At 42.2% G+C, this 19,944-nt stretch overlaps 2 protein-coding genes and 1 non-coding gene across 9 annotated transcripts; all 3 read right to left on the bottom strand.

Annotated features, from left to right (window-relative positions):
* Positions 1–760: 760 nt before the first annotated feature.
* On the bottom strand, positions 761–7,289 carry LOC109888668 (uncharacterized). 5 transcript variants are annotated; one of them, XM_031831034.1, is made up of 8 exons: positions 7,227–7,289; positions 4,875–5,002; positions 4,498–4,568; positions 4,335–4,370; positions 3,154–3,510; positions 2,518–2,883; positions 1,661–1,764; positions 761–1,185 (listed from the first exon to the last, which is right to left on the bottom strand). In XM_031831034.1, the coding sequence occupies exons 5-8, from the start codon at positions 3,497–3,499 to the stop codon at positions 1,054–1,056; spliced, it is 948 nt and encodes a 315-aa protein (XP_031686894.1). In that variant the 5' UTR covers positions 3,500–3,510; positions 4,335–4,370; positions 4,498–4,568; positions 4,875–5,002; positions 7,227–7,289; the 3' UTR covers positions 761–1,053. The 5 variants fall into 5 exon arrangements, with proteins under 5 accessions (XP_031686894.1, XP_031686899.1, XP_031686883.1 ...); XM_031831039.1 differs by having other exon boundaries at positions 2,518–2,880; XM_031831023.1 differs by having other exon boundaries at positions 4,335–4,568.
* LOC109888652 (BUB3-interacting and GLEBS motif-containing protein ZNF207-like) lies at positions 5,063–14,766 on the bottom strand. Of its 3 annotated transcripts, XR_004210885.1 has the most exons (12): positions 14,553–14,716; positions 13,898–14,024; positions 13,658–13,793; positions 13,346–13,537; positions 13,045–13,126; positions 12,788–12,852; positions 12,093–12,226; positions 10,791–10,889; positions 9,865–10,095; positions 9,478–9,634; positions 7,524–9,312; positions 5,063–7,272 (listed from the first exon to the last, which is right to left on the bottom strand). XR_004210885.1 is itself a non-coding variant. In XM_020479821.2 (11 exons), exons 1-11 carry the CDS (start codon positions 14,591–14,593, stop codon positions 9,167–9,169), a joined length of 1,410 nt encoding a protein of 469 aa, XP_020335410.1. In that variant the 5' UTR covers positions 14,594–14,716; the 3' UTR covers positions 5,063–9,166. The 3 variants fall into 3 exon arrangements, 2 of the variants coding, with proteins under 2 accessions (XP_020335410.1, XP_020335414.1); XM_020479821.2 differs by having other exon boundaries at positions 5,063–9,312; XM_020479825.2 differs by lacking the exons at positions 5,063–7,272; positions 10,791–10,889 and having other exon boundaries at positions 8,488–9,312; positions 14,553–14,766.
* LOC116376252 (small nucleolar RNA SNORA49) lies at positions 12,638–12,766 on the bottom strand. The gene has a single exon (XR_004211653.1). It is a non-coding gene; the product is annotated as a small nucleolar RNA SNORA49 (small nucleolar RNA).
* Positions 14,767–19,944: the final 5,178 nt, after the last annotated feature.

Genomic DNA, 19,944 nt, shown 5'->3' with positions numbered 1-19,944 from the left:
AGCAGCCGGTAAGACAGCTAACGGTTAGCAGGCCGCAGATGGGCGTTCAGGTAACGTCGCGACGGAGGAGCCGGCCGAATAACTCCTTCGGGTAGATAACGTCGGCAGTCCAGTTGTGAAGGCCCGGTGGGGCTCCGCTAAGGCAGTAAAACGGGTCCGGATAGGTGACTGCAGCCCAGGTGTGATTGATGGAACTCAGGAGTGATTGACGGAGCTTGCTAGCTCCGATGGTCACACGGATAGCAGCTAGCTAGCTGTGAGATCCGGGTATGAATGTCCAGGGACATGGAGAGAAAAATTGGTCCGGTATGTTCCGTTCCGAGCCGCGCTGCGCCGTACAGAACTGGCGATAGATTTTCGAGCTAAAGGATAGCTGATGACCACAAACCGTGGTTAGCTGAATATTAACGATTTGCCAGTAAAGGAGCTAACTAGCTTCTGAACTAGCTTCTGGATTAGCTTCTGGCTAGTTTCAGGCTAGCTTCTTGGAGTTTCTGGCTAGCTTCTTGGAGGATTACAGATCTGAGGTAAATAATACTTTTTTATAAATATACATTGGTGAGGCGGGTTGCAGGAGAGTGTTTTGAAGATGAGTTGATGGAAAATAAAAATAAAATGTATGTGAAAAAGTTGTAAATATATATATATACAGGACACGACAAGACGAGGACAAAAGACGTCTGAACTGCTATGCCACCTTGGAGACATGAAATGTACCATGTCAAAATACAACACTAATAAAGACAAGTATTACACTTAATATTTTTGTTGGTTTAAATACAATACCTTTTCAAAAAGTAAAGCAAGGCTACAACATTTAGCTGCCAGCATTTACATCAAATACAAAACATTGTTTATAACGCCACAACAGCATTTACAGTACAACAAACTAAGTTAGGTGGATGTTTATGTTTGTTTGTCCAAATTGAAGGTTATGTAAGTTGTAGTTATAGTCAAACATCATGTTGGTGAGATTGGGCAGACCTTGTTCCTCGCAGTTTCAGATACTAGCGGTGACTCTTCGGGCCTCTCTGTGGTTTTCCTGTTGAGAACTCAGAGGGGGGGCCTCGGGTGGTAAGAGGGAGACACTCTTCCATTCCGGTTGGGGGGCCGCACCCCAACCATCTCCTCGTAGATGGAAACCTGGTGGTGCTGCGGTTTGACACGGTCTCCTCGGGTCTTACCCTGACAGAGGACAGAAGCCAATCAGAGAAGGCAGCAGGTGAAAGTGTGAAATGATGTGAATAGTAAGAGGATGGATGCTTTGATTCAATGGCGTTCTTCCTCAATTTGAGGTGTTTGACAAATCACTGGTACTTAGTCATACCTGTCAGAAATCAGTGTTATGGTACTGACAATTTGTCACTTGAGGAATACAGTAGCTACCAAATGACTAAGTACCTATATACATTACAATATCATGCCTCCCCAGTCAACAACCATAGAGGTTACAGAGTGGCTTTATAAACTCAGAGCAGAGAGCTGTTTGATTTCAAGAAAATGTCATATGAATGAGAAATTTGCAGAATGTGAGGTTGTAACGCTTTTTAAATTATGACCATAAAAGCAGCAAAAAAATTGGAGTGGCTACCATTTATATAAATAATATTCTGTGTGTCAATCCTTTTGTCCATAGTAAGTAGGTTACAGTCCTACTCACATAATGAGCCACTCCCAGGGCCATAAGGAAGATGAATAGCAGCCCCACAGTAGCAGAAAGGGCATAGAGCAGTGGAGTGTAGCCAGTACAGGTACACCTAACACCTGGGGAAACAATGAGCAATATGTAGTGTCAGACTTTCAAGAATGTCAAATCACTTTCCTAAATTAAAAATACATTGACAACCTTTCATATACTGTGTATGATTAAATGAATTACTAACAGACCATTGTCTGTTTGATAATTGTTACCTGAGTTACTGAATTGGCTACTAGAGTTAATAAACAATACAGCGTCATAGAAACAGCTTCCACAGATGACCTGGACATGCACTGGCATGAATTTACAGTTTAAAGGGATAGTTTGGGATTTTGGCAGATTCACTTGTGGATACCATTTTATGTCTGTGTGCAGTTTGAATCATTGCGCTAACGCTAGTTAGCATTGTCTCGCGAAACTACCTCCAACTTCCTTCATACTAGACACCAGACATAAAAAAATATCCACGAGTTCATCTGACTCTGGGGAAGTAGATAGGGTTCCTTGCCAAAACCACAAACTATCCCTTAAAAACCAAAACCACTGACCCCATTTTCCTACTGAATCTGTCTATTTTCAAAATGAGTATAGAGACCGATGTGGGGAGGGGAAGTGGAGACTTTTCGTAAAGGTCTGGTCAAAAAGTTGTATAGACAGACAACGCATAGGCACACAAAGAAGGTTCCCAATGTGATGTGTAAGCTCAACGAATGAACAAGCCATACTAAATCAAGTGTTACTTGTTTATATCCACTAGCCCCATATAAATCAGGTGTCTTATTAGGGTTGAATCCACTAGCCCTATGATAAACACCCACCTTGCACAGACACAAAGTACACGTATCTCCCTAGCCTGGCACTGTTGTCGGACCTGCCGGGGAGCAGCAGCTCACAGCTGTAAAAGGCGCTCTCTTCCGGCTGCATCTTTAGCAGGGTGAGGTTGTATGCCAGGCCGCCCAGACCCGTGCCCAGGTGAAGCCTCTCTTCTGGGGGGAACGAGGCAGAGGAAGAGGGGCGCTTTGAGTGGAACAGCACCTCCACTGGAGCCCGGCCCCACCGCCTCTTCAGGCATACCCCTTCCATGGCCGAGGGGGAACCGTAGGGGGCGAGGCAGGGGAGGACAGCTGACCCCCCGGCGCACGTCTCTATCAGGCCTACATCCATCTTGTTGTCTGGGACATCTTCTCCAGATGGGAAACAAACACTAGTATGACTGGCTTTGTGGGCGGGGTAGAGGAGAGTATGTTGCTAGAGCCAGGGCTATTCTAAGGAGGAAGCAGTGGCAGGATGCATAACATGAACAGTATGGCTCAGCTATGGCGTCTGGAGTTATTACAACAAAAAAAGGAAAACACGCAGGCTACTGTGACTGTTGACTATGGTGTCAATAACTCTAATCGTATCAAGAAACATAAAAAAGGAAATAAATGAAGGAATCCATAAAGAATACTCACCAACATTGTCAACGTACAGAAAGAACTCCATATTGCTTGGAATCTTTGGATCGACGCTGGAGGCATCGGGGAAGACAAACTCACAGTAGTAGAGGTCTGTGTCTGTTCCCTTCAGCTGGCTGAGGGTCACGTTGACCCGGTGAGTACTCGGGTCTCCCGTGACATGGATGCGCTCTTTGACGTCACCGTAAAACGAAGGCTTTTGTTCAGTAAACATGAACAGGACCTCTTGTTCGGGCTGCAGCCACTTGCGTTTCAGGTAGAGCCCAATGGGCTTGGAGGCATTGAACTCAGAGATACAGTAGAACTCTATAGAGGCACCCTGCGTTCTCTCCAGGAATTCCATATCACAGAACACTAGGAGGCAACATTAGAGAAGGTAATACAACGTTAGCTCCCCGTTTTTATTTGACCTTTATTTAACTAGGCAGTGCCATTAAAAACACATTCTTATTTACAATGGCGGCCTACCCAGGCGCAACCCCCCGGACGACGCTGGGCCAACTGTGAGCCCTCTATGGGACTCGCAATCTCGGCCGACCGATTGTGAAACGAATCAGGCTGTCTGCAGTGACGCCTCTAGCATTGAGACACACTGCTTTAGACGGCTGTTTTTTATGGCTTGTTGGTGGTCATATAAAGGGAAGCCAACTGTACTGACAGCATGGTTTGGACCTCCCTAACGTGGTCAAGAAAGCGTCTGCATAAATGATCAATGTAGTCATATGGAACAGTTTCAGGCCTCTGGTTAAACTAACCCAAACAAGTGCTGTTTTATAGACATTAAACTAATCCATGATAAAGTCATCCAAAACTTGCAATGGCAGAAGAAAAATTCCAACACCACAGGAGGTTGGTGGCACCAACTAACCCAAACAAGTGCTGTTTTATAGACATTAAACTAATCCATGATAAAGTCATCCAAAACTTGCAATGGCAGAAGAAAAATTCCAACACCACAGGAGGTTGGTGGCACCTTAATTGGAGAGGACAAGCTCATGTTAATGGCTGGAGAGGAATGAGCGGAATGGTATCAAATAAATCAAACCTGTGTCTGTGTGTTTGATGCCATTCCATTCACACCAGCCATTATGAGCTGTCCTCCCCTCAGCAGCCTCCTGTGGCCAACACAGTTCCCAATAAACTAACCCCACACCAAAAGTTGCAGAAACAAGACTTACCCAACACTGTATGTGTGATGAGCAGCAGCCAAACACCTGTCAGATGAAGAGTCATAATGACTTCCCTTGTTCTTATATGACGATGCTATCACACACTGAGCAGCATGCAGTGAGCCTCAGACATAAGTGGAGTATTAGACTAGAATTGTTGAGTGTGACTCACTTAACTGGGGGGGGTCTCAGCCAGATGAGGGGAAATTGGTGACAAGTTACAGGAACTTCTCCACCTCAAACCTTAACAGGAAGAGTCGTTTGTAAACTACCCCTCACAAGTGTCATAGCAAAAAGCCACACCCACCATTACATAATTACAAAATATTTATCTGTAAAGATGAGATGGTTCTGCAAATGCAAAATACTGAAAGTGTGCTGACCTTATACTAAGAGTATAAAATACAGAGTATTTAGCCATTTGTAAAGCTGCAAAAATCTGTCAATTTCAGCCAAATACTGCTAATAAGAGAATATATTTAGGTATCAAAACATGAGTTACTTTGAAGATGTTTAAGGTTTAAAAAAATGTTAAAAGTTACAACATACCACAAATGACCAACTATTCACTGTAACGTCATGGGAGATATTGCAAACGGTTACTTGGGAAAGTCAAGTTCACGACCCAAGACCATCTAGTGGTCCTCTTACAAAGATGGTTCAGATCGGTCCTGTTCCTGGTATAAAACGGGTTTTTAACAAGATAGGCTTGAAAAAAAAAGACACTGAAAATTGTACACAATACACATGATTTATTCTTATAATAGTGTGTTTTGATACAAAGCATTTGGATTTTTACATTAGGATAAATTTATGCACATCAGCAAATGGAGAGAAACTGTGATACTGCCAACATGGTCTTGTGAAATAACATGTCTATTTGTTTTATGTGAAATGTATAGTTAATGAACAAACAGGCCAATGTTCCTTTTAAAAGAACGTTATAGGATGCATGTTGACAATTATAACTGGGGAGAATTCCATTATAATGGTGAAGCTAATCCGAGTAACAGTTTAACACAGCAGCACATCCAAGACAGTTTTGAGCATTGTTGCGAAAGTTGGAAGATGAGTTCGGACGAGTGTTGACGACAACATCCAACAGGCCAAATACTTTAATCCATAACTATTAATAATCTATTAAAATCTGTAAACAATGATCATAACTTGAAGAAAAAAAACATTACCGTAATATGGTCTGGGAGTGTTTTCAAATAAACTTTACAATCATTATTTTACAACAGCCATCATGTACAGTGCCTTCCAAAAGTATTCACACCCCTTTACTTTTTCTATTTTGTGTTACAGCCAGAATTAAAAAATGGATTCAATTGAGATTGTGTCACTGGCTTACACAATGTTTAAGTAGAATTGTTTTTTTGAACTTTTTACAAATTAATTCAATGTAAAACTGAAACGTATTGAATCAAAAAGTATTCAACCCCTTTGTTATGGCAAGCCTAAATAAATTCAGGAGTGAAAATTAGCTTAAATAAGTTGTATGGACTCACTGTGTGCAAAAATAGTGCTTAACATGATTAGAATAACTCTCTCAATCCTGTACCCCACACATACATATAAAAAAGGTCCCCGAAGCTGAGCAGTGAATTTCAAAACATATTCGCCAAAGACCAGGGAGGTTTTCAAATGCCTCGCAAAGGGTATCTATTGGTAGGTGGGTACAATTAAAATAAAAAGCAGACATTGAATATCCCTTTGAGCATGGTGAAGTTAACACTTTGGATGGTATATCAATTGTGGTGGAAGACTTAGGTAACATAGATAATTAAGATGTCTTATCTGCATAATATTATTGTTATTAGAATGTATCCCTTTGGACTCTGGTGTTGGTAGTTGCACTTCCTCCCTCAGCTGGGGCCCAGAGGGGGGAGAAGTCAGGCTCGTCTTTCACATGCCGCTGGTGCTATGCAGAATATCAGAAAGAGAAATATGACAGGAGGGAACATTGTCTTCATATGTGAATGCATCTACCTATTCTAAACCATGTGAAGGGATGGCGCGATTGATGTGGAACCACTTGTCTCCACAATGCCCGTGAGCCAGTCACTCCCTCCTTGGGGGAGATAAGGTCTGAGAAAAGATGTGGGGTAGTGTCTGGAACCATTGTATGTCATCTCTGATGTTGCACCGGTCCTGGGGGAGTGTATGACCTAGAGGCTCACTCCCCTGAGTGTCCAAGCGTGTGGTCAAGAAGGGGTTTTACTTGAGATGGAGGTATCTAGAGTTGACAATTGAGTTATACCATAGAATTAATTGGTGTTTCTGTGCTTTTAAGTACCAGGAACGAGATCGGAGCCTCGTCTTAGGGGCCAAACTAAATAAGAACAGACTTCAAAGCAAATGCTATCTGGTGGGATACTCCTTTCTCATATATCAAGTTACACCCTGTGACCCATTCCATGCATCTGTTGTTTGTCAGGAAGACTAAAAGGGCGTATCTTTTCTATATGTATTCTTCGTATGTCAGAGCTACTCACCACAACACTTGGAAGTGTTGAGCCGACCAGCCTTATCATTATAGAAGCAATGAAAATGGCTGTCTAGCAATGATCAACAACCAAATTGACAGTTGAAGAATATGCTAATATAATTACAATCCAGGTGTGGAAAGCTCTTAAGACTTACCCAGAAAAACGTGTGCTGTAATGGCTGCCAAAGGTGATTCTAATATGTATTGATTGACTCAAGGGGTTGAATACATATGTATTTAATTTTCAAACATGATTTCACTTTGCCATTATGGGGTATTGTGGGTAGATGGGTGAGAATCTATTTCATCTGTTAAATTCAGGCTGTAACAACCAAATGGAAAACAAGTCAAGGGGTAGGAATACTTTCTGAAGCCACTGTACATCATAGCCGATGTGAAATCCTACTTACCAAATGAGTGGGGTAAAAATGTGTCCAGTTTCCACCAAGCTGCCCCCTTCACCACCAGACAGAAAGAGGCAACAATGGCACACCACAGCATTCAACATTCATTATATTTGTATGCAACCAAATGGTGTAACAAATCTTGAGCAAGTACTTTAGAATAACTCTACAATACTCAAAACAATGTACAAATCTTGGAAAAACTCCCAAAATGCATTACTTCAGATTCAATAACTAGTTACTACTAAACGGTACATCCGGTACAAGATACAGCCACACTATGGTAAGGGAATGGGTACTTACAGATATAACTGACCTGTTTCGCAAGAAATCTGTGTTTTAGGCTGAAAAGCAGATAAGGACATTACCATCAAAATAGACATGGGCTTACAAAAAGTTTCAAAGTAATGGTTTTTCGAATTTAATATGCTATGCAGTGTTTCCCCTAATATTTTTTTCCAACAGCGGTGGCAAAGTTAGCATGTGGGGGTAGTGGGCATGACAAATGGCACATTTTAGCGGCCCTCCTCTCAGCCACAGAGAAACTGTAGCTGTTCTAAAAACTAATTCCCTACAATTCTACACATTTTGCCATGGCTTATGCATTGTTCCTAATTTATCTAAATGACAAACCAAATCAAAAGGGGCCCTATATCATGAATTTTTTTTTATTTTACCTTCTCCAACTGTCTAGTCTTTATTTTGGCGATTTTTAGTCTTCAAATATATTGCGCCATTATCGTTTCTATATTCCTGGCCATTTTTTTTTTTGCAGTGGCGGCTACGGGTTAGCAGCGGCACAACGCCATATAGGGGAAACACTGATGCACCATAGTGGAATAACACCAAATAAGGCCCTCTGACTTGAAAAGCTAAACACCTGAACGGTGTAGTAGGTGAGTAGGTGGTTTAGGAAAAATACACCCGACATCAAGTAAAATGTATATTTATCATCAACCACTCAGAGTATAGAGCACTTGCATGCAAATGTTAGTGAACCTAAGGTGAGGAAGATAAACTGATTCAGGGTGCAGGTATTAAATGACTGAATTACTATTAAAGAACATCAGGCTATAAACGTATCTGCATCAAGACAATTTGTATATTAAAACATGTTTAAAAATACCAGATCTGGAATGTTATTATTTGAACAATATTTCATAAATACAACATTTATGTACAAACCTTCATGATGAAGGTACTAACCTCCATGGTACAAACCTTCATGAAGCCTCATCCCCATCCATGGGTCAGGAAGAAAACAGTGTTGGATTTTAAGTGAGTTTTATTACAACATAGATAGTTTAAAACAGTACAGAGAATAAGTTCACACAAGTTACCCTTTTGATCATGGAATAAACCTGAAATAAGAATGAAGCTAGAGACTGATAATAATAATCCATGGTAAACTACTAAACAGTTGGAATCGTCATCATAAAGGAGGACCCTCACCAACCATACGGTTGGGGACAGGGCGTCCAACAACACACAAGTGTGCTGTGAGGGCCTCGTCACCGACTTACTCTACACAACAGAAAATCATATATTTACAGGAAACTTGCCTTTTTGTAAGGGGAGGGCGATACGATCATGTTACTCCAGCAGCGAGCAGTCAAAACAATATGAACCATATTTAACACACTTCACTTCTACAAACCTGAGTGAAACATGAGAAGAAAAACACCATACATGTATCAAATCTGCACAATGACAAAGTTGTCATTATCATCAAGTTGTTTTGTGTGTTTTGTTGTTTCTATGTTTTTCCCCCATTAAAGATGTCATGTTAAATGTCCGTGTGCTGCGTATATATATATTTTTTCATTAATACTTTTCTTCACCATCACTGGTTGGTCTTACAGCTCATTGGCTTGGTTTTAAAAAGCACAAGGTGAGAAAAGGTTTAACCTCCAAACCTAGTGAGGGGTCAGGTCGTTGCGACTGCTTCAGTATCGTCCCGCAGGAGACATGACGGGGGGCCGCATGCCCATGGGAGGCCCTCCTTGGTATCCCATCGGAGGGCCCTGCCCATACGGAGGCATCCCGCCCTGCATGTAGCCAGGCATGCCCTGGGGGGGACCACCATACTGACCTGGAGGGAGGAGGAAGTATTGTGAAACATCAATCACAATGCAAGCAAACGCAAAAAAAAAAACATGTTAACTGGTATGATACTTGGTCTTTCGTGCCATCAAAAAGGCTACAAGTTTCTCTCCATCAGTTAATTTTTTGGCCTAGTGATGCCATAACATCTTACCGTGCATGGGGTGCCTCATGCCAGGCTGCTGTGGGGGCATGCCCTGCTGTGGGGGCATCATGCCGCCCACGGCCGCCACAGGAGGGGCAGACATGTGGACCTGCCCCTGCCTGGGCACGTTACGCTGGTACCGGGGCAACTGAGCCCGTCGCTCCTCCTGTTACCGGGCAGACAGACACAGAGAGGATTCTTAGACAGGACACAACACTAGCCTATCCCTTTCAGTGCAACGGCAAGGACAAATCACTACTCAATTACATTATATTTGACTAATTTGTTTTAAACAAATATTACAAGTAACAACAGTAACGCGACATAGAAAAAAAATTTACTCTCTCATTCATTACTTACTGTGAAAGGGCAAAACGCAAAGCAAGAGCAACTTACCAGTGAGATATCCTCATCAGGGTGGATCAACTTACTGGTTGCACTCATGGTGGTGAGGGTGGCTGGCTTACTGGTCACTGTGGCGGGGGGCTTGGCCACAGTGTTACTAGGGGGGTTAGAGGAGGATGAGGAGGCAGAGGACTGGGTGTAGGCGGGGAATGTTGCTTTGGGAGGGTCAGAGGAGGTGGAGGGCGCGCTGTGGGGCACAGCTCCAGAGGCACTCTGCTGAGCCTGGGAGACCGGAAGGAAGATGCACTGTCAGATGGGTGAGTGACTCATCATGATCACACACACAGATTACAATGCTCTCTTCTCATAGGAATCAGATATTCAGACATTTGACCTACTGACTCCTTAGAAGGGCTTTCTAAACAGAATTTGTCCCATGGTTTTTGACCACAACAAGCGATTGGTTGATTCCTCAGATTTTCACAAGCAGAGTGCACTGTACATCAAACTAACGCTGAACAGATTAGCACTTTAAATGACTGGAAAATATCAGTTCAGCTGAGACACAAGAAAAACTCATATCATATCACACATTGCTGATGAGCATTGCATTGTGCAAAATACCATCTGAGGAAATCCATGACAACAAGTCAGGGGAGGGGGAAAATAAGCAGAAAGCAAGCTGTGCCTAAACAAAAATACATATTTTAAATCACCAATTCAGTGCTAAGAAAACTAAGGCAGGCCACACACAGGCATGCAGCAAGTCCTCCTAAGGGAAAGCCGATCGTCAGCTCATCCTTTTGGTGGAGCGGTTCACAAAAATGCACACGGAATGACAAAAAGCCTGTTGAATATGTTAACTTAAGTTCATATGTAAAAACACAGACATTTTGTAGCATTCCCAACCAAATCAAGCTGATACGCTGCATGCCACAGGAGTCTATAGGACATGGAAGTGAAAGAGTCCTGCCTACTTGTGGAGTGTTAGAGAACAGAGGCTTAGAGGCAGCAGACTGAGAGTCTGCAGTGCTACTGGGAGAGGCTGTGATGGTGTTTGGAACATGAGAGCCCATCTGCAGCATAAAGAAGAGAGGCAGAGTGAACAACACTAGCAGAACCTAGAGTGAATACCAGCAACTCTGGAGAGGAAAACGAGGAGAGGGCATTTTGATAATGAGCTATAGTTCCTTACTATGGATGCATTACTGATACAACTCTGCTATTGCTGCTCCCTATTAGGCTTGGGCGGTATACCATATACTGGGGTATTTGGAAATAGCCACAGGATGGTTTTTCAATACCGTTGAAACTATGTCTTAGAAGATTGCATAAATGTGAATATTTGTTGCTACATTTCAAGTAAATACCAGCAGTCAACTTGTGCAATATGGTAAGAGATAATGATTGCGTATTTCATTTCACCTGTCAGAATTTTTCATTATGAAGCGTACCGCTAGTACCCAGTCACATGGAGTTTGTTTACAAGCACACAATAACAAGACACCAGAGCCTTGGGAGTCATTCATTGTTATGCAGCACACGCCAGGTGATCAGGTCACAGTATGGAATTCACAACTAAATGTTCACCAGCTAGGTGTTTTATAACTTTTAAGTAAAAACAGTCTAAAATGTGCTAAATGCTCTGCAGCTGTACATTTGGTTTGCTAAATTAGTCGCTAGTTAGCTATCCAGCTAAGTGGTTAGCGTCTTACAAAATTAATTATATTGCCGGTAACAGCAGAAAATCCCCTCTTGGATCAAGAGCCTTGCTGTCTAATAATTGTGTTGTGCGGTCCGCAAACTGTAACATCTGAGTTACTTTTAGAACTTTGTGAGCTGGGATGTCTGTCCTGAAAATAGTTTAGGTCAGAGGCCGTCTACATGTTCACAATGCGCTCTTTACCATTTAGTTTGCATTCTGTGGGATTTTACATGTACTTGTTAGCATTGCTAACCTTTGGATTACAAAAGCTCAGCTGGGGTTTGAAAATAATGTCCTTTGTGTTCAGTGCCGGTATTACCGAATATACCAATAGGGCACAAGGTCAGTATGAAGGTATGACACTCTGGATACTGCCCAAGCCTACTCCCCACCATTAATGATGATATTCTGATAGTATGCATGTGCCGGAGATGAGCGCACCAGTACAACCATCTTAATACAGAGGAAATCCTCTTGGTGAATTATTCCATTTAAAATGAACAAGGTAAACCAATGAGACAGTTATGACAAGATACAGCTCCATCCCACCTCGCCTCTTGGCAAGGTGACCCACCTGTACTGCGCTGGGGAACAGGGGCTTGCTGACAGCAGCAGGGGCTGCTGCGGAGGGTCGGGGCATCCCTGCCGGGGTGGGGACCTGGGCCATGTGGGGCATACCAGGACGGTGACCCATGTGGGGTGGCATTCCTGAAGACAAGACATCAGGTCTCAATATCAAATCACAGTCCTTTCTCAGGAAGTATGGGAATCCATGACAAATATCATAGCAGGTCGTTTCTAGGTCATGATAGAATTGAGAATGAACATGAATTGAGAATGAACATGATTGCTATGAACATGATTGCTAGGACAATAACCACTTATCGTGGGCATTTTGCTGATATCGTTCATTATGATAAATAACCTATAGGGCCCTACTAGAGAAATGTGAAGTTTGAAACAAAATAAGTTTGATAACCGGACAATTGACAGCTACAACATTCAAAGTAGTAGTAGTATTTTTAAGGGTAATATTAAAACTGTGGTGCACATTCATGTTATAAGCTTATCGTTAAATAGATGTGTCCACGTCGCCCAGCTCTATGCTAATCTTGTGAAATTGTCAGCTCTCTCACAAGCCTCATATAGGAGAATAGTCCTAGGTGAGAGACAGCCACAGTGCTCTATCCCCTGTCAATGCCATTCCACCCCACTGGGTACAAGGTGACTGGAGTAAGGGAGGGGAAGAGGGGTACCAACAGTGCTTACCTGGCGGCATACCAGGCATCCCTTGCATCATTGGAGGCATCATCCCTCCCATCCCATGCATCATGCTGTAAGGAGATCAAACCAACAGGTGTGAGTTACAACCTGAATGATCAAATCTAACTGTCTGATGTTTTAATAATAAGGCAGATCCTGCAGCGACGGACCAGTTCAGGGCGACATTTAACTCCTGCAAAGAGTGAGCAAACGCATTGAGGGAGGAAAATGTCACCCACTGAGTAGTATGAGTTAGTACTCACCCTGGTGGCATTCCGTGCATACCAGGGGGCATCCCGTGCATCATGGGCGGGACACCGTGACCTGGCATCATAGGGGGCATTCCTGCATTGGGAAGAAAAGGGAAGGAAACTAGATTTTAACCAATACACCATACATATACGCTGGGAATTTATTTTTTTCCAGTTTGTGGTTTGTTCAGAATGAGCATGATTCATTCACAATTCAGAGCAGTTGAACATTTTTGACAATCATCATTACTTGATGCAAATGTCTTTACTGGCAGAACACAGCAATCGTATGGCCATTCAGCCCATGTTCTACCTGAGTAAGCTCCTGGTGGCATGCCTGGAGCCCTGGCCCCGGGGGGGATGCCTGGCTGGGCCATGGGAGGGACAAAGCTAGCCTGGGGCTGGGCAACAGGCATCTGCTGCTGAACGAACGAAGGGCCTGGAGCATCATCATCGTCGTCATCCTCGTCAGAGTCGTCCTGATTCTGCTTCTTCTTCTGGCTCTCTGAACACAAAGTAAAGGGGTATTTTAGCCACACAGTAGTTCTTTAAGATGATTTGTTCTGGCTGTAGACTTCTATGGTTCTCAGTACAAATTCAGGAAATTACATTGACACTAACTAACCCTGTTTTTGTTCTAATGTCCGTCTCCTCTCCTGCATATCCTTCTCTGGAATTCCTTCCATGCCATAGATTTCCAATTCTATGTCTACCCTTCCAGGTATGGCATTGGGGACCCCGTCGATGGTCTCTTTGTGAACCTGAAAGACACACGACCCACACCATCAATGATTCATATAACAAATAAAAGGTATGACCACACAGATTAATGAATAACCAACATGTTGTTAATGTGAATACCAACCTGCATACAGTGGATTGCCAGCCCCGGACCAGTGTACAACTTCTTGTGACATATATGGCACTTAAAATGTTTGGCCTTTTGATGTTGGATGAGGATCTTTTCATCATCGAAATCTCGATTACAATACCTTCAAGTTGTGAATTAAGGAAATGTCATAAGTATATACTAACGTTAGCAAGCTAGCTAGTTGGTTTCATTCAATCGAGGGTGCCTCCCCCCTGCTATTAACGTTGCTCCTTTAATTGAACGTAAGGTATAGTTACTCTTTGAGCACAACTTCTGACCACCATCTATGAGACAAGGTATGCCGACTAAGCGTCATAAACTGGGTAGTTGCAGATAGCAAAGTAACTTATTGTATTCATTATGTAGCTAACTAATAATGCCGCTAGCTACTTAGCTAACATAGCTAGTTTTCAGCCTAAAATGTTCGTCAATATACACCATTTGGGTTTACTTTGTTGAGATAAAACTAAAAAGAGAGTGTTGGAAAATTACATTGCAACAACAGTATTACAGAAATACGACAAAGTATCAAAAGTGCGAACAGGTCTTGTGAGGCCTACATTATCTTACTTCGCTAGCTACCTTGCTAAACATTCGAGCCCTCACTTTCCTTTCGTGCGTTTTGTCTATTCCCCAAACCAAAGGATACCAGCACCATGGCTTCATCTGCTTCTTCTTCTTTCGCCCCATCTTTCAGATAGTACTTGGAAAGCAAACGTAGAATAACAAACACTGAAATTCGTTCTTATTATGTCATAAACATTGGCGACATGCTGTATGACAACGCCGAAAATGGCGCTTCTTCAAGTGGAGGAAGTGGATTATGATTTGCACCCACAATGCTGTGCTGATGGAAAACGTGCACAATTCCCTAAACAAAAGTGCTTTAAATACGTCTTTCCAGTATATTGACAAAGTTGTATTTTTTTGTGGGATTTGGTCCGAAATCATCGGAAATTAATCATCATACCAAATTATTATATTATTTTATGTTTTTCTGCTCGCGTCATTTCAATGCATTCTGTGTCGGTGTAATAACTTTAATGTCCACATGGGAGCGACATTGCACCATACTATTGTATGGTGATGAAGGCGTCAATGCTGTGAGCAATTCAAATGTCGATAAATATATATATGTATATCCTTATAATAGAACAACAATAATTAAGCAATAATGCACGAGGGGATGTCGTATATGTCCAATATACCACGGCCAAGGGCTTTTCTTACCTGGATACAGCCGATTAGCCGTGGTATATTTGCCAAAAAAAACAAACCCGCAAGGTGCCTTATTGCTATTATAAACTGGTTACTAACGTATACGGTCTGATATACCACGGCTGTCAGCCAATCAGCATTCAGGGCTCGAACCACCCCGTTTATAATACTGAATAGCACAAACTTGCAATGCATGCCATGCATTATGATATGGATGTTCAATTTCATTTGATTCAATAAAATGTTATAGAAAAATGTATTAGATCAGCACATGGACTCAATAGGGCCTAGATTGCGAGTCCCCCAGCCCAGTGCCTTGCATATAAGCCAGACTCATTTGAATAACTGAAAATAAATATACCCAGTGCTGTGCTCAGCAGTCTGAGCAGAAAGGAAACAATAAATCTACTTCAGAGAATCTCCGTCTTCACCCTCCCTCCCTTCTATTTAAATCGCTCCCCCTCCATCCCTTTCTCTCCCCTCCCTCCCGTTCTCTCTCCAAGGTAAATGATTCATTTGGAGAATGGGATATTTATGCAAGTGAGTAAACACAACAGATGCCAATTTCAGGGCTCCTAATGAATGTTAAATTGTATGCATTGGGAGTTGCTGTTGTTTCCCATACGGCAGTGACTAGACTAAAGAGAGACCACAGTGGCAGGCCTCCATCTCTGAATGAATTAGGGCTGACTCTTGTGTACTCAAGCATTTCTTTTATTTGTATATATTTTATTTTACTTCTATTTATTTTTTACAATAAACAAAAACACACGGAATCAAAAACAATAGACAACTGAACTTTTACATACATTTCACAAATATTAATGATATCACACATGCTCAGACTCACATGTTCCCACCATATCCACACCCAATGTTGTTTCTAATGCTTGTAAGACCTCAAATTGTGTTATGTCGTTTCTGTCTGTAGACAGATTTTAAAATATATATTTAAATAATAAGGCATGTCATTTCGTGTATTATGTTTCAACACTCCCTCCATCAATATCAGTTATTTTTAAGTCTTGGATCCAATAGTTTCTATATGTTTTTAATAGATTGTCAGTTGTGTAGGCTGCCTGCAAGGTTTTGTATATCTGACCTATCCAATGGCGACCCATCATTTTTAGCAAAACACTGAGAGTAGCAGTTTGTAATGTTCTCTAGTTGCGCAGTGATTGGCTCAGTGTTCTGTCACTCATGAGGAGCTTGAAAACTCAAACCCCTTGGGTGCTGCCATAGAGTTACATTACAAGTGCCCATCCAAGAAGGCTCAAGGTCTTTCAACATCTTAGCTAGCAGTCATCATCATGAATCAAGTCGAAAATCTACTGGCAAATCCTTTTTATCCTTGTCATACGGAGAGAAGTAATGAAGAGAAATTATAGATAAAACGTATCGGTGCTAATCGGCCATTGGACCTAAACATTACACAGCAAGTTGGAAATCGCAAATTCAACAATGAGTGGTTTGGAAGGAATCAGTGGCTAACTGCAAGCTTTGCAAAGCAATCACTAGCCTGCTATTCAGTGGTGGCTGTGTGGTCCCAAGTCTGGGTTTAAGGGTCTCTTTTCCAAGTTTAAAATGATAAACATTCAACATTGGCCATGCTGTCAATCCAGCATAATTTCTGCCACGCTCAAAACAACTGTTAACTTGTAACTGAGAAATCTGACCAGTGAGTTCAAGACAACTGGGAAATTAGGAAAAAACAAGTTTACTTTTTGAACGGTCATCCAATTCGGAATTGTAAGTCGGGAACTCTGGCCTTTTATAGAGCTACAACCTGAAGATCACTGACGTCATCATCATTTGATCTATTTTTTTTCCAGAGTTCCCAGTTGTCTTGAAAGCACCATAAATCCAGAGAATGCCAGACTTTGATGACTAACTTTGATGACAAAATCTACCCAAAAGGACTGCCGTGCCACCTTCATGTTCAAGTGAGCACAGCACAACAAGGTGAGTCCAAAAATGTATTGTATGCTGCTGCATAAATGATGTAATATGCCAGGGAGATATGTATACTGTAGCTAAGAAAGTAATACTAAGTGTATGTTGTGTAATAGGCTGTTAGTCGTCCATGTGCTGCACCCTAATAATTTGGTCTATTTTTCCCTCTTAATTTCACCTAACGTTACTGTTCTTACTTGGTGGTGCACATGTAGCCTATAACCTGTTTTAGAGAAATGTAATCATCGCATATTGGAAGAGGTTTCATTGTCTGCTTATATGTCCCCTTTATTTATCCTACGGTTCTGACTTGGTGTACAGGGAGAACACTGTAAGAACGGCCCATGTTCTGAATGGTGTCGCTGTACATTTCAAAAGTGCTGAACAAATAGTTCTATTGACTACGTCGGTCCTAGCTCGCTCATTAATGTCTTATTCGAAAATGTAGATTGCCTCTTATCCCCTTGTCGTCCCCTTATGCCATTTTTTCAACATCTCAATTGTCAGTAGAAACCACATTTGTTTAAGCAAGTATGCCATATAAGCTGTGTTTTTTTAAAGACAGTAAATGAGTCTGAGTGAACTGTTTGGATACCAGACAAGGCTCCACTGATAGCCAGGTGTAGCAGTGGTTATGTGTTGGGACTGCTGTTGCGATTTGCTGCTGGGACAGGTTTACAGTGCATTCGGAAAGTATTCAGACCCTTTGACATTTTCCACATTTTGTTACGTTACAACCTTATTCTAAAATATATTTTTTTTTATTCCCTCATCAATCTACAGACAATACCCCATAATGACAAAAGGAAAACTGCGTTTTATTCATTTTTGCAAATGTATAAAAATTTAAAAAACGGAAATTCCTTATTTACAGAACTATTCAGACCATTTGCTATGAGACTCAAAATTGAGCTTAGGTGAATCATGTTTCCATTGATCATCCTTGAGATGTTTCTATAACTTGATTGGAGTCCACCTGTGGTAAATTAATTGATTCAACATTATTTTGAAAGGCACACACCTGTCTATATAAGGTCCCACATTTGACAGTGCATGTCAGAGCAAAAACCAAGCTATGAGATCATAGGAATTGTCCATAGAGCTCCCAGACAGGGTTGTGTCAAGGCACAGATTTGGGGAAGGGGACCAAAAAATGTCTGCATTATTGAAGGCCCCCAAAATCACAGTGGCCTCCATCATTCTTAAATGGAAGAAGTTTGGGACCACCAAGACTCTTCCTAGAGCTGGCCACCCAGCCAGACTGAGCAATCGGTGGAGAAGGGCCTTGGTCAGGGAGGTGACCAAGAACCCGATGATCACTCTGACAGAGCTTCAGAGTTCCTCTGTGGAGTTGGGAGAATCTTCCAGAAGGACAGCCATCTCTGCAGCACTCCACCAATCAGGCATTTATGGTACTGGCCAGACAGAAGCCACTCCTCAGTACAAAGGCACATGACAGCCCGCTTGAAGTTTGCCAAAAGGCACCTAAAGACTCTCAGACCATGAGAAACAAGATTCTCTGGTGTGATGAAACCAAGATTGAACTCTTTGGCCTGAATGCCAAGTGTCATGTCTGAAGGAAACCTGGCACTATCCCTAGGCTGATGCATGGTGGTGGCAGCATCATGCTGTGGAGATGTTTTTCAGCGGCAGGGACTGGGAGACTAGTAAGGGTCACCTTCAAACAGGACAACGACCCTAAACACACAGCCAAGACAACGCAGGTGTGGCTTTGGTACAAGTCTCTGAATGTCCTTGAGTGGCCCAGCCAGAGCCCGGACTTGAACTCAATCGAACATCTCTGGAGAGAGCTGAGAATAGCTGTGCAGCGACGCTCCCCATCCAACTTGACAGATCTTGAGAGGATCTGCAGAAAAGAATGGGAGAAACTCCCCAAATACAGGTGTGCCAAGCTTGTAGCGTCATACCCAAGAAGACTGGGCTGTAATCGCTGCCAAAGGTGCTTCAACAAAGTACTGTGTAAAGGGTCTGAATACTTATGTAAATGTGGCATTTCATCTTTTTATTTTTAATACATTTCTAAACATTTCTAAAAACCTGTTTTTGCTTTGTCATTATTGGGTATTGTGTGTAGATTGACAAGGGGAAAAAAACAATGTAAATCATTTTAGAATAAGGCTGTAACACAACAAAATGTAGAAAAAGTCAAGGGGTTTGAATACTTTCTGAATGCAAGGTATGTGGGCCATTAGTTTTTCACCTTTATAATACAATTAATGTATTGGTTAGTGTTGTGTTGTCTAGAGGCTTTGCTTGCATGCATCCCCCCCCTTCCCCCCCTTGCATGCACCCCCCCCTTGCATGCACCCCCCACCCCTTGCATGCACCCCCCCTTGCATGCACCCCCCCTTGCATGCACCCCCCACCCCCACCCCCCATTTTCTTCTGTTTGCCCCACCAAGATTTACATTCCAAAATTGCTACTGGACCTATCTATCATATGAGTATCTGTTTCTGACTCAAATTGCATTCCCTCAACATTGCTCTGATGTCCAAAAGCCTTTAGGTCAACATTTTGTTGCATATATTTGAAAATGTCTACAATCGTGGCCAAAAGTTTTGAGAATGACACAAATATTATTTTTCACAAATTCTGCTGCCTCAGTTTGTATGATGGCAATTTGCATATACTCCAGAATGTTATGTAGAGTGATCAGATGAATTGCAATTAATTGCCAAGTCCCTCTTTGCCATGCAAATGAACTGAATCCCCAAAAAACTTTCCACTGCATTTCAGCCCTGCCACAAAAGAACCAGCTGACATCATGTCAGTGATTCTTTCGTTAACACAGGTGTGAGTGTTGACGAGGACAAGGCTGGAGATCACTTAGTCATGCTGATTGAGTTCG

Source organism: Oncorhynchus kisutch, linkage group LG1, assembly GCF_002021735.2.
Source record: "Oncorhynchus kisutch isolate 150728-3 linkage group LG1, Okis_V2, whole genome shotgun sequence".
In the NCBI taxonomy this organism is placed as follows: Eukaryota; Metazoa; Chordata; class Actinopteri; order Salmoniformes; family Salmonidae; genus Oncorhynchus; species Oncorhynchus kisutch.
Note: the sequence above shows the minus strand (reverse complement) of the source record. Positions and strands in the feature narration are given on the sequence as shown.

Excerpts from the sequence above, each read along its gene's own strand:
- LOC109888668 (XM_031831023.1), bottom strand. The coding sequence starts at position 4,389 with ATGACTCTTCATCTGACAGGTGTTTGGCTGCTGCTCATCACACATACA. Across the intron at positions 2,884-3,153 it reads TCTGTACGTTGACAATGTTG|AAGATGTCCCAGACAACAAG; the intron begins GTGAGTATTCTT and ends TCCCATCTGGAG. Across the intron at positions 1,186-1,660 it reads CCCTGGGAGTGGCTCATTAT|GGTAAGACCCGAGGAGACCG; the intron begins GTGAGTAGGACT and ends GTCCTCTGTCAG.
- LOC109888652 (XM_020479821.2), bottom strand. The coding sequence starts at position 14,593 with ATGGGGCGAAAGAAGAAGAAGCAGATGAAGCCATGGTGCTG. Across the intron at positions 14,025-14,552 it reads CAGATGAAGCCATGGTGCTG|GTATTGTAATCGAGATTTCG; the intron begins GTATCCTTTGGT and ends CACAACTTGAAG. Across the intron at positions 9,313-9,477 it reads CATGAGGCACCCCATGCACG|GTCAGTATGGTGGTCCCCCC; the intron begins GTAAGATGTTAT and ends TCCTCCCTCCAG.